The 10,083-nt window shown below is 59.9% G+C and overlaps 2 protein-coding genes across 2 annotated transcripts; one reads left to right on the top strand and one right to left on the bottom strand.

Annotated features, from left to right (window-relative positions):
- Positions 1-729: 729 nt before the first annotated feature.
- On the bottom strand, positions 730-6,012 carry IRX2 (iroquois homeobox 2). Its single transcript, XM_004768383.2, has 5 exons — positions 5,594-6,012; positions 3,869-4,274; positions 2,902-3,615; positions 1,996-2,070; positions 730-1,321 (listed from the first exon to the last, which is right to left on the bottom strand). The coding sequence occupies exons 1-4, from the start codon at positions 5,840-5,842 to the stop codon at positions 2,018-2,020; spliced, it is 1,422 nt and encodes a 473-aa protein (XP_004768440.1). The 5' UTR covers positions 5,843-6,012; the 3' UTR covers positions 730-1,321; positions 1,996-2,017.
- Positions 5,841-9,846, top strand: LOC123394818 (translation initiation factor IF-2-like). Its single transcript, XM_045089509.1, has 4 exons — positions 5,841-5,964; positions 6,082-6,922; positions 7,093-7,199; positions 7,688-9,846. The coding sequence occupies exons 1-4, from the start codon at positions 5,841-5,843 to the stop codon at positions 7,771-7,773; spliced, it is 1,158 nt and encodes a 385-aa protein (XP_044945444.1). The 3' UTR covers positions 7,774-9,846.
- The last annotated feature ends 237 nt before the right edge of the window (positions 9,847-10,083 follow it).

Here is a 10,083-nt window from a genome sequence, read left to right as displayed (position 1 = left end):
ATACTCATCAAAGGGAATACGCTACTTGCCTACAAATTCTAGACTTGTCCTCTAATTAGATAGGCAGCAGCACAATAACCAGGCCATACTCGAAGGCTGTTTAAACTTTTCTTTTCCCCCAGGGTAAGGGTAAAAGTCACGAAAGGGAAAATAAATCTCTTCTCCCAGATTTTCGCCTTGTGTTTAATGTGAAAAATGTGCAAGGGAGAGTCAAGGTCCTTAAATCGGAATAATCTTTGCCAATGCGGATAATTCAGTCTTTAAAATAAACAATTACTTCCACCAGTAATTTATGGTGGGTCAGAGGTGCGACTCCCTACTACCCGGGCTCCCGCTTACAGGATCTAGAAGGTTCAAAAAGCCAGCATAGAAACAAAATATAAAATGGACGATAACACATGAGGATGTTTAAGCTTGAAAAGGCGTGAGGATGTTAAGTTTAAAAAAATGGACATGAACAAGTGATTTGCCTATTCAGAGCACAAAAATCTTAATTTTCTTACAATACCTGCACATAGAAATAATCCCAAACTGGGTGTTATTGCCCTACTAGGTATTTCTCTTCCATCTGCCTTTCTCCTTTTTTTAATGAGCAGGAGAAGGGAGAGATTATTTTACACATTTTCATTAAAAAGCCTGAGGTCAGATCACCTCGGGGGAGGGGCTGCCATTAACTAGGGCTCCCTACCCAAATCACTCTGCTAGGAAAAATGAGCCCCAGACACCATATTGTCGTAGACTAGTCTGTTTTTATTTACAATTTAAGATATAAATTAGTAAAGAATTCTTGTTAAACAACCAACAAAGATTGTATAACCAGCAATGTTCAAATAAAAACCAGGCAGAATTTATTTACAAAAAGTTTAGATTCCATTGCAATACAACTTGCATAAATTACTAGAAGCTTTATATCCTTATAAAAATAAATATCAAATTTGTTTTCACTTCTTAAGTACTCAAGTTCTTCAATCACATTTTATTTCTACTGTGTACATCTTTTACAAATAAATTTTACAGTAAATCCTATCACACCTATAGAATATATACCGTGGCAATGAAGTGATCAATTCAAGATATCCTGAGAAAAAAGATTGTTTTCAAAAGTCACACGTACATTGGGGAAGCTATACTACGCCAACAAATTCACGGTTATGTCCAACAAGAGTCTGTTCCGTTCGAGTCTGTGGGTCCTTCTCCTTGACGGTGGCACGAGATGCGGTCCGGGCTCAGAGATGTGTTTTTATGTCTGTATATTTATGAACGTGGGGAGAGAGAATGGCCTGCTGACTTTTTTTTTTTCCAAAGCAATTGTGACACCTGCCTGTGGACCAAGGAAAAAACCAAATCATCCCAAACCCTTCAGCCGCACACCAACTCATCGCGTTATAAACACCAGTCGATCTGAAATGATGTCGCCTCTTCCCCAACATCTTCAAGATCTCTGATTAGTAATTTTGCCTAGTTGTAAAGTAGGGATTTTTTGAGATATTGCTGTAAGCCTGGCGAAAGGCAGGGTCCTATCTAGTCCATCGGGACCCGGGGGCAGGCCTGATAACCGGCCAGTGCTTCTTCCGGCTCTCTCCGGTTTACTCTGCACACGTCACCTCTAAAGGGTCCTGAGGCCCCAGGCTTCAGCAGCACTAGCTCGTCAAAGCCGGTGTCTGTGACAAGTCTAGCGCAGTAAAAAATGGTTCCAAACTGCATACAAATACCCACATTGCAATGATCTATTTTTCAAGGAGAAAACAACAGCAGTGGTACAGTATACACGTTCCCAGCAAAGGGGCGACTCTTCAGAGCAGAGCCGGAGTGGAAAAAGAGGACCTCCAATAACACAGAACAGCTCCTTTCCCACTTAAAGGGAAATTTTTAAAAGAACGAAAACCATGGCAAAGCTCTGTCATCGGACTCCAGGACAAGAAGCAAGAAACAGACATTAAGCAGGTTTACAGGGCAAAGCTGTAAGCGCCCCCCCCCCACCGTGTGCCCACTTACTTGCATGCTGCCCAGGGGCCTTCTATAGGTAGGGCTGGACGCCCCCACCAACCACCGTGCAGCCCTCACTGGCATCTGTCAGGGGAGGGGGCAGTTAGTCAGAACCTGACCCCGGAGCCATCTGTCTCCCAGACAGCTGTGCACCCACCAGCCCGCACCCATGCAGGCTCGCTCCCTGAACGCACAAATCAGTCTAGGGAAACTGTCTGAGCGGCCACTGTCTGAGACAGATTCGGGGCACGTTTCCTGTTCTCATTTTCTTGTCTTGCCTCCTGGAGCTCCTGCAGGTCTTAGGAACTCCAGCCTGAACCAGGAGCCAGGCACAGGAGGACACAGGGACAGGGCCTGGGGAGCTGCAAAGACTCTGGTCTTCTATTTGGAGGAGTGAGCGCCTCTCCGAGTTACTGGAACGTTTTGTTTCCTTCCGACCAAAAGCAGGAGAGAAGACTTGGCTGAGACTCTCCTAACAGAACACACCAAAGCTTCAGCTCAATCAGCTGGGAGACAAGCTGTAATCTGCATTTCTGGACTAGTTTTTTTTTTTTTTTTTTTTTTTTTTTTTTTTTTTTTTTTTTGCGGAAACAGATTGATCATAATACCACTAATCGGAATGATAATAGCAAGTTAAATAAAAATGCAAGGACCAAAGGGCTAAGACCTACTGCAAGGCGGGGTAGCTGCCCCCCCCCTCCCCTTTTCCACACCACCGCCCTGTTCACTTCCCCTAACTTCTGGTCGGAGGGGCGCACTCTAGCTTCTCCCTTCTCTGCTTTAGCAACAAAGGCTCCCCGTGCCAGGCCCAAGGGTCTCCCTGGTCCCTGATCCAGGCTCTCTCGGGACTGCGGGCTAAGCCGGGCCCCGCTGGTCCTCCCTCCCCGGAGGCCCCGAGGGCCGCGGGCCGCCTACCTTTCTTGGGCTCGTAGCCGCCGCCCGGGGGCCGGTAGTGAGGCTCCAGCGGGTGCGCGCCCGCCTTGCCCGCGTCGCTGGCCGCCTTGGGCGCGGAGTGCAGCGCCTCTCCCCGGGCCGCGGCCGCCGAGTTGTACCGCAGGAGGCCCTGGCCCTGCAGCGCGGCGTTCAAGTTCCCGTAGTTGGTGTAGTTGCCGTAGAAGGGCGACGTGTAGTAGAGGTGGCGGCCGAGCAGCGGCGAGGCGGGGTAGGGCGAGCCGCCCGGCGGCGCCCCGGAGGAGTTGGGCGCGGCGGCCGCGGGCAGCCCCGGCGGCGCGCAGCCCGGGCCCAGGCTTGGCTGCTTGAGGTCCGACGTGGCGATCTCGGCCAGAGACCACAGCTTGGGCTTGCTGGCGGGCTGCGGCGCGCCCGGCGACGTCCGGCTGCCCAGGGCCATCTTGCCTCCGCCGCCACCGCGGGGCGCGGCCTCGGGCGGGGGGCTCAGCAGCGGCGCCTCCACGCCGGTGAGCGGCGAAGAGGTCACGGGCTTGGGCGGCGCCAGGTCCCGCTCGCCCTCCTCGTCGTCCTCGTCGTCGTCGTCCAGGTCGTCATACTTATCCTTGCACTCGGAGCCCGACTCGCACAGGGGGTCCCCGGCCCGACAAGGCAGCTTTTCCCCATCCGACTCGGCTGAGCACGAGTGATCCGTGAGCGAGTCGACGTGCAGGCTGATCCCTGCAGGGGCGCGGGCAGGGCTGTGGGACGCGGTGACAGCCCAGGCCCTGGGCGGCCTCGCCCCACCTGATCGCCCACCCGACCCCAGCCTGGCCATGTCCTAGGGGGAGCAGAGCCTCCCCAAAAAATGCCCCGGGACTAGATGGGTCCCATGCGCACCTGGGTGGCGGCGGGGGCATCTTCCCCGACCTAGACTCTGCCCCGGTCTGGGAAGAAAGCTCCCTGCGTCCTCCCGCCCCCGCGCCCTGCTCACCTTCGTCCTCCGCCGAGGTCTCTGTGCCCTCCTGCGCCTTGTCTGGACTCTCCCCCTTGCTCCTCGCAGCGTCACCCTCGTCCTCGTCCTCGTCCTCGCTTTTGTTTCTCGGGGCCCACGTCATCTTGTTTTCCTTCTTGAGGCGGCGGCGCGCGTTGGCGAACCAGGTGGACACCTGCGTGAGGGTCATCTTGGTGATGATGGCCAGCATGATCTTCTCGCCCTTGGTGGGGTAGGGGTTCTTGCGGTGCTCGTTGAGCCAGGCCTTGAGCGTGGCCGTGGCGTCCCGCGTGGCGTTCTTGCGGTAGGCTGGGTCGTTGAGCTGGTAAGGGTAGGCCGCGCTGCCGTAGGGGTGGTAGCTGATGGCGCCGGTCATCCCGGTGGTGTGGGCGTCGTACGGTGCGCCCTGGAACCAGCAAGAGTCTGGTGAGTGGGGTGTGCGGGGCCCTGGCCCTCATCAGCCCAAAGGTGACTCCTCTGCCCTCCTGATGCCGCCTTGCCCAGGGTGAGTCCCCCGCTGGAGCCTTATTTCCCTCGGCAAATGAGCAGAAAAAAACGCAGCGGGTAAAGTAAGACAGGCTGCTGATCACGAAAACGCTACAGTTCCAATCTCGAGTTTTTGAACTATTGCACTTTCCTAAAATGACATCTCTTCCTCCCAAATGTCCCTGAGCTGCGGGCGCAGATGTACGCAAACACCGCGCTCACAGACCCACAGGTACTTTCTTGATATCTAAATTTCTCTGGCTGGCTCCCCCTACTCCCCCTTCCCCGCCCTTATATGGTTAAAAAGCCACCCGGAGCCCCCGCTCCGCCATTCACTGCTCTAAAGCTCCGCAAATCCAATTTGCAACTCAGAAGCCAGTCACCGTTTCGAATTCTTCAAATACGCGGTAATTAGCATTTTAATTCAGCCTTTAACGTTTAAATTCGAGACGTTTGCAGCCTCCGCGGAGGCCCCAGCTCCGCTGTCCCTGCCTCGGAATCCCACCGAGGGAGGGCCGTGGCGACAACCCCCCCCCCATCACCACCCCGTAACGGCCTCCATCGCCCGAAACGGGCGTCACCGCCACCCGGGCCGGGCCCAGCTGCGGAACCGGAGGCGAGCGGGCCGACGCCAGGTCGGGGAAGCAGGGGCGGTTCTCCGTACGACCGGACCGAAGCGGCGACCAGGGCTGCCGCACGCCCGCCCACACGTTTCTCGAAAGGGCGGCCTATGGGACGATTAAGGCCGAGATCGCGGCGCGCCTGGCGGGGGCTCCGAGCTGCCGCCGGGTACTGGACTCCCCCCACCATCCGGTGACCCCCAAGCCCCGCAAGTGACCCCAAAGCGCCCGGCAGTCGTCCCGGAGGCCCCGGGGGCGCCAAACCTCGCTTCGCTCCCCGAGCCGAGCCCCCGGCCGGCTCTGCACCCTTCGCCGGGCTCCGGCGCGCGAACGAAGGGCGACCCGGCACCGATCCCCGACCCCGGCGGGCTCGCACTTTTCAGGCTCTTTGGGAACATCACCCGAGAGCCAAGGGGAAGCGGCGCCCCGCTCTGGGGGACGTCGCCAGCGGGCCGCGCCGCCTCCCACTCCGGCCTCCCGTCCCGCCCGCCGCGCGGCCGCCCGCGTCCGAGCCTCCGGAGCCACCGCCCGCGGCACTTTCCCCGCGCCCTGGAGCCCCTATCGCGGCCCCGGCGCCCGGGCGTCCCGCGTCCTCTCCCGCCCGGCCGCGCGCGGTTACCATGTAGGACGGGAAGCCGGCGGCGGCGGCGGCGGCGTCGGCCGAGTACTGCAGCGGGCTGCCGAAGCCGGTGGCCGCCTGCGCCGTGAAGGCCGCGGAGCCCGGGTACGGGCTGAACGCCGAGCCCGACGCCGAGCGAGCCAGCTCCTCGCTGCGCGGCGCCGCCAGCGCCGACGCGCCGTACGCCGGGCACGAGTAGAGCGCCAGCGAGCCGGGCGCCTGGTACAGGTAGCCCTGCGGGTAGGACATGGTGGGCGCGGGGCAGCGGGCCCGCGTCACGCCGAGCAGCGGGCAGGGCGCGCGGCGCCCTCCATCCACGCCCGGCCGGGGCGCGGCGCGGCGGCGGGCGCGGGGGCCCCGGGCCGAGGCAGGCCGGCCGGCGCACTAGCCCGGGAGGCCCGCGGGCCGGGGGAGCGGCGGGGCGGCGGGGCGGCGGGGCTGCGGCGGCGGCGGCGGCGGCGGCGGCGGCGCGGAGCCGGTGGGCGCAGCCGCGCGCCAGGCCGGCGGTCGGGGTTTGGGGGCGTCTGGAGTCGGGAGTGAGGAGTTGAGGAAGGAGCGCTCGAGTTTCCGAGGGACATTGGAACGCGAGGCTGTCCGTCACGCGCTCATCTGCATATGCGGGCGCCCGCCCCCTCCCCTGCTCCGCCCGCTCCGCCCGCTCCGGCTGCCGGGCCGCGGCCGGGGGAGGGGCGGGGAGGGGAGGGGAGGGCGGAGGAGGAGGCGGGAGGGCGGGGGAGAGGGAGGGAGGGACGCGCAGGCTTTTGTGGTGCAGTCGCCTCCCGCGCAGCCCCAGCCCCAGCCCGCGGCCCCGCTGCCCGGCCGGACCGAACGGCTCGCCCCGGCGCGCACCCCGCCCCGCACGTCCTCCCGGCGCCCCCCGCCAGCCCGCCAGCCGGCGACCCGGTCTCTCGCGGGCCGGCTCCCCCTCGCCGCCCCAGTCCCCTTCCTCATCGCACCCCCAACCCCCGTCCCGGGTCGGCCCGCAAGGACTAGGCAGAGGCCGCCCGCAATCGGGCCTGTCTGGCCCACTTGGGGGACGAACGACCCACGTTCCCTCGGCGCCACGAAGAGGCCGGCCCAGGTGACTGCGCGCGTGACCCCAGGCTCGGGGCGGGGGCATGGGGGCGAAGGGAGTGCGGGACGGGGGCGCCGCGGCCCAGGTCCTGGGAGGGGGGACGTGCGCGGCTTCCTCTTCCACCTTCCCGCGTGGACTCTGTCTCTCCGGTGTGAGGCTCCCCGTGGCCTGGTCGCTTGCCCCGCGCCGCCCAGCGCGTCCCTGCGGGACCCGGATCCGGGTCCGTCACTGCGAACGGCCAGGAGGGCCCAGAGGTGAGCTTTGTGCCCGAAGTCCATAGTGGAGACGGGGCTCTCTGCGTGGCAGGACTTCGCGCGTTGGGACTGTTGTGACACACGCCGCCAGTGTTTCTCCCGTGAAGATGCCACCCCCGAAAGGTTTTATTTGATTTTATTTTAATAAGTTGACGCCTCTTTCGGACAAGTGTCGGAAAGCCTTGTCACAGGACAGCCCGCCTCCGGCAGGACGGGAAGCCTCACGGCCACTCGGGAAGGAAGGAGAAAGAGGCCGTCTGCAGCGCAGGGGGCTCAGGTAACGCGGCTCCCGAGGTGCCTCTCGGGCCCAGAGGCAAGAGGCTTCGTGAGGAGCCCTGGGACCCCGGCCCCAGAATACCCTCGGTTTCTCAAGCGCTCTCCATCCCTGCCCACTGCGCCCGGAAGACGTGGGCGCCTGGTTACTGGAGGGTGGTCGCCGATGGGGGGCGCTCAGGAGGTCCAGGGCCTGCAGGCCTGTGCAGTAGTCTGGTCGCGCCCCCGCCCAACAGGTGCCTCTTTCTCCAAGGCCCCCTCGGGTGGGTTACCTGGAAGGTGAAATTGCTGCGGGGGGAGCCCAGGCCTGCAGCGCGCTGTCCCCCAGGCCTCCCCGCGCCCTGCCGCGCCAGCCCTGTTAGGGACTTCTTTTGAGGTCCAGATGGCGCTGGCCAGGCCAGGCTGGGAGCTGGGGATCCAGAAGCTCCAGCCCAGGCCTGTTTACAAGCTGAACCTTCAAGACACAGTGAAGCTGTGTTTGTCTTTCTCTAGGTCCTAAGGAACCGGTGGCAAATGGAGGTTTTAGGTTTGGGAAGAACCCATCCTCCTTGGCCTGCATGGGGGCCTGTGACGCCTAGTCGGTTCGATTAGGACCAGCCCCCACCAGTCTTCCTCCCCCTCCTCCCCAGTGTTCCCTCCTTCCTAAAAACCAGTCTCTGCACCCTCTACAAGTCAACATCCACAGCACCCCCAAACAGATCATTTCCCTCACACTGGCCCACTGGGAGGACCTAGGCCAGCAGATCCCTCCACGCCGCCACCCCAGGCCAGCTGTCCCAAGTCAGTGCAGGGCAGACACTCCACCTCGACCACTGTAGTGTCAAAAAGAAAAGAGAAAAGTGTGTGTGTGCTGGGGGGGTACTCCAGCAGTGCCCTGGAATGCAGCACCGACAGGATCCATGATATTTCCGGTCTTCCCAGGAGAGGACTGGGCCAGGTGGAGGCCACAGATGAGAATCACACACGTTGAATGACAAACGTAAACAGCAGCAGATCAGATCGCAGGCTTTTGGGTTCGCTTCCAATTAGATAGTTTAAGTGAAAAAAATCAGGTCTAATTTTTATCTCCAAGGATGATTGGCCTCCAGTATTTCCATTTCTAAAGGCCAGTTCCTGCTGTGTTTCATTAGCATTTGGGGCTGGCCCCCTTCCCCTCTCCCCCCCACCCCTTGGGCCTGATCTCTGCCAGGGGCAGAAAAGAAAACATTGAATTATTACAAAAACATCCCCAGTTTGGAGCAGGAGCGTATGCTCCGGATACACTCGATTTTGACATCAATTAAGTATATAAGCAGACAAGCGCATGTGGCTTTGGAGGGGCTGGGCGCCCTGGGTGCCTGGGCACACGCACTGTCTCTTCCCCTCTTTAGCTTCTGCTGCTGATTCTAAAGACAGCCTCTTCCTCGAGTGTATTTTCTCCCAGCAATTACACTCCTCCACTGAAATCTAAATTTTCCATACTGCTGCCTGCTACTAATAAAAACCGTCTACCTTGCGCTATTAAACAGTCGAATCGCACTACATGCGGTTTTTATTGGTAGTGACTGTAGCAGATTAAAATGCCTACGCAGAGACATTAAAACTCACGCTCTGCATTGTTATTGGAATATACAAACTCCGTTTCACTTTAAAGCGCCCTGATTTTTTAAAATCACTTTTCCTTTTCTTAGATTCAAGTTGGCTTGGCCTTCTTCTGAAATCGGTCAGTGAGAAGGACAGGCTGCAAGCGTGGAGGCCCGACGCGGTGGCTCCGCATGCGGCCGCCTGCGAGGGTGGCCTGGCTTCCTCGAGCTCCGTCTCCCGTGACTGCGGAGAGCGCAGGCCGCGCGGGGACAGAGCCGCGTCGATGCGTGCCCCACCGCCTCCTCCCCGGGACTGCCGGCCCGGGATGCCCAGCCCACGTGCAAAGTGTCCAGGCGAGCAGAGCTGTCCGGACCTCGCCCGCCGCTTGGCCGCTCTGGCTCTTGCTGTCCATCCGAGCTCGGCTCGGCAGAGAGCGGGCAGGGGCGCAGGAAAAGCCGAGAGCTGCTGTGAAATCGCGACCACTTTGTGACAATTACAGGGGCGACGCTGTTTCAGGCTGGCCCTGCATCTCCCCCTCCTCCCGTGCGTGCCTTTGTGACGATAAGTGAACACTGCCACATGTTTTGTTTCTTGTCGTCACAGTGGCCAACGCATTCAGAACGAGTCGGCGTGGACATGCCCCTTTCAAGGAGCCGGGGCTGCCCGCGAGGCCCAGCGTGCAGAGATGTCTGGAACACGGGCTTGGGCCCGAGGGTCTCTCTGGGAAGCTGGCTGCACCGGCCAAGGCGCCTCACAGACACAGTCGGTCCTGGGCTCTCTAGCACCACAGGGGAGGCCAGGGAGTGACACGGGTCCAAGAGTCCTGCGTGCAGGCGGCGAGGGGGCGCTGTGGCCCGCGGCTGCGGCCTCGTCCCTGCTGCGGTGGCCCCGTGCAGTCCCTGGCCACTGACGGGCGGTGGGCGCCCTAGCTGCGGCCCGACCTATCTCTTCCCAACTCGGTTTAATTTGGGGAACAAGGAAAATTATGCCGGGACACTAATAAAACCAGAGGCACGCAGGAGCGTCGCATTCTCTCATTTCTCTGGCATCAGCAGAGCTCCTAAGAGTTTGTGAGAAAAGAGCCACCATTTCAGAATGCACAATTTTTTATGGGGGGTGAATTAAAATTAAATATACACATTTTACATGGGTCCCCCTTAATGCAGCAACTTTTACAATGTAAGTAGTTTCGTGGAACAGAACACCCTCCCCTCGGATTCCTAATCCAGGACCCCTCTGGTCCCAGCGCTTCCTCGGCCCTGGAGTCAAGGTCCCGAATTCGGGTTCTGCGATCTCCTTTGATTCTCCTCCCAGTTGTTGGCGAA

The sequence above is a fragment of the Mustela putorius genome, unplaced genomic scaffold, assembly GCF_011764305.1.
Source record: "Mustela putorius furo isolate JIRA1106 unplaced genomic scaffold, ASM1176430v1.1 tig00000107_pilon_pilon_pilon, whole genome shotgun sequence".
NCBI lineage: Eukaryota > Metazoa > Chordata > Mammalia > Carnivora > Mustelidae > Mustela > Mustela putorius.
The sequence above is the reverse complement of the archived record's forward strand: the minus strand, read 5'-3'. Positions and strand labels throughout refer to the sequence as shown.

Bases quoted from the DNA above. Each gene is read 5' to 3' on its own strand.
- LOC123394818 (XM_045089509.1), top strand. From the start codon at position 5,841: ATGGTGGGCGCGGGGCAGCGGGCCCGCGTCACGCCGAGCAGCGGGCAG. The intron at 6,923-7,092 runs GTGAGCTTTGTG...CTTTCGGACAAG, and splicing joins ACGGCCAGGAGGGCCCAGAG to TGTCGGAAAGCCTTGTCACA. The intron at 7,200-7,687 runs GTAACGCGGCTC...GTCTTTCTCTAG, and splicing joins CTGCAGCGCAGGGGGCTCAG to GTCCTAAGGAACCGGTGGCA.
- IRX2 (XM_004768383.2), bottom strand. From the start codon at position 5,842: ATGTCCTACCCGCAGGGCTACCTGTACCAGGCGCCCGGCTCGCTGGCG. The intron at 4,275-5,593 runs GTAACCGCGCGC...TGCTGGTTCCAG, and splicing joins CCGGCTTCCCGTCCTACATG to GGCGCACCGTACGACGCCCA. The intron at 3,616-3,868 runs GTGAGCAGGGCG...GCGCCCCTGCAG, and splicing joins GACCTCGGCGGAGGACGAAG to GGATCAGCCTGCACGTCGAC.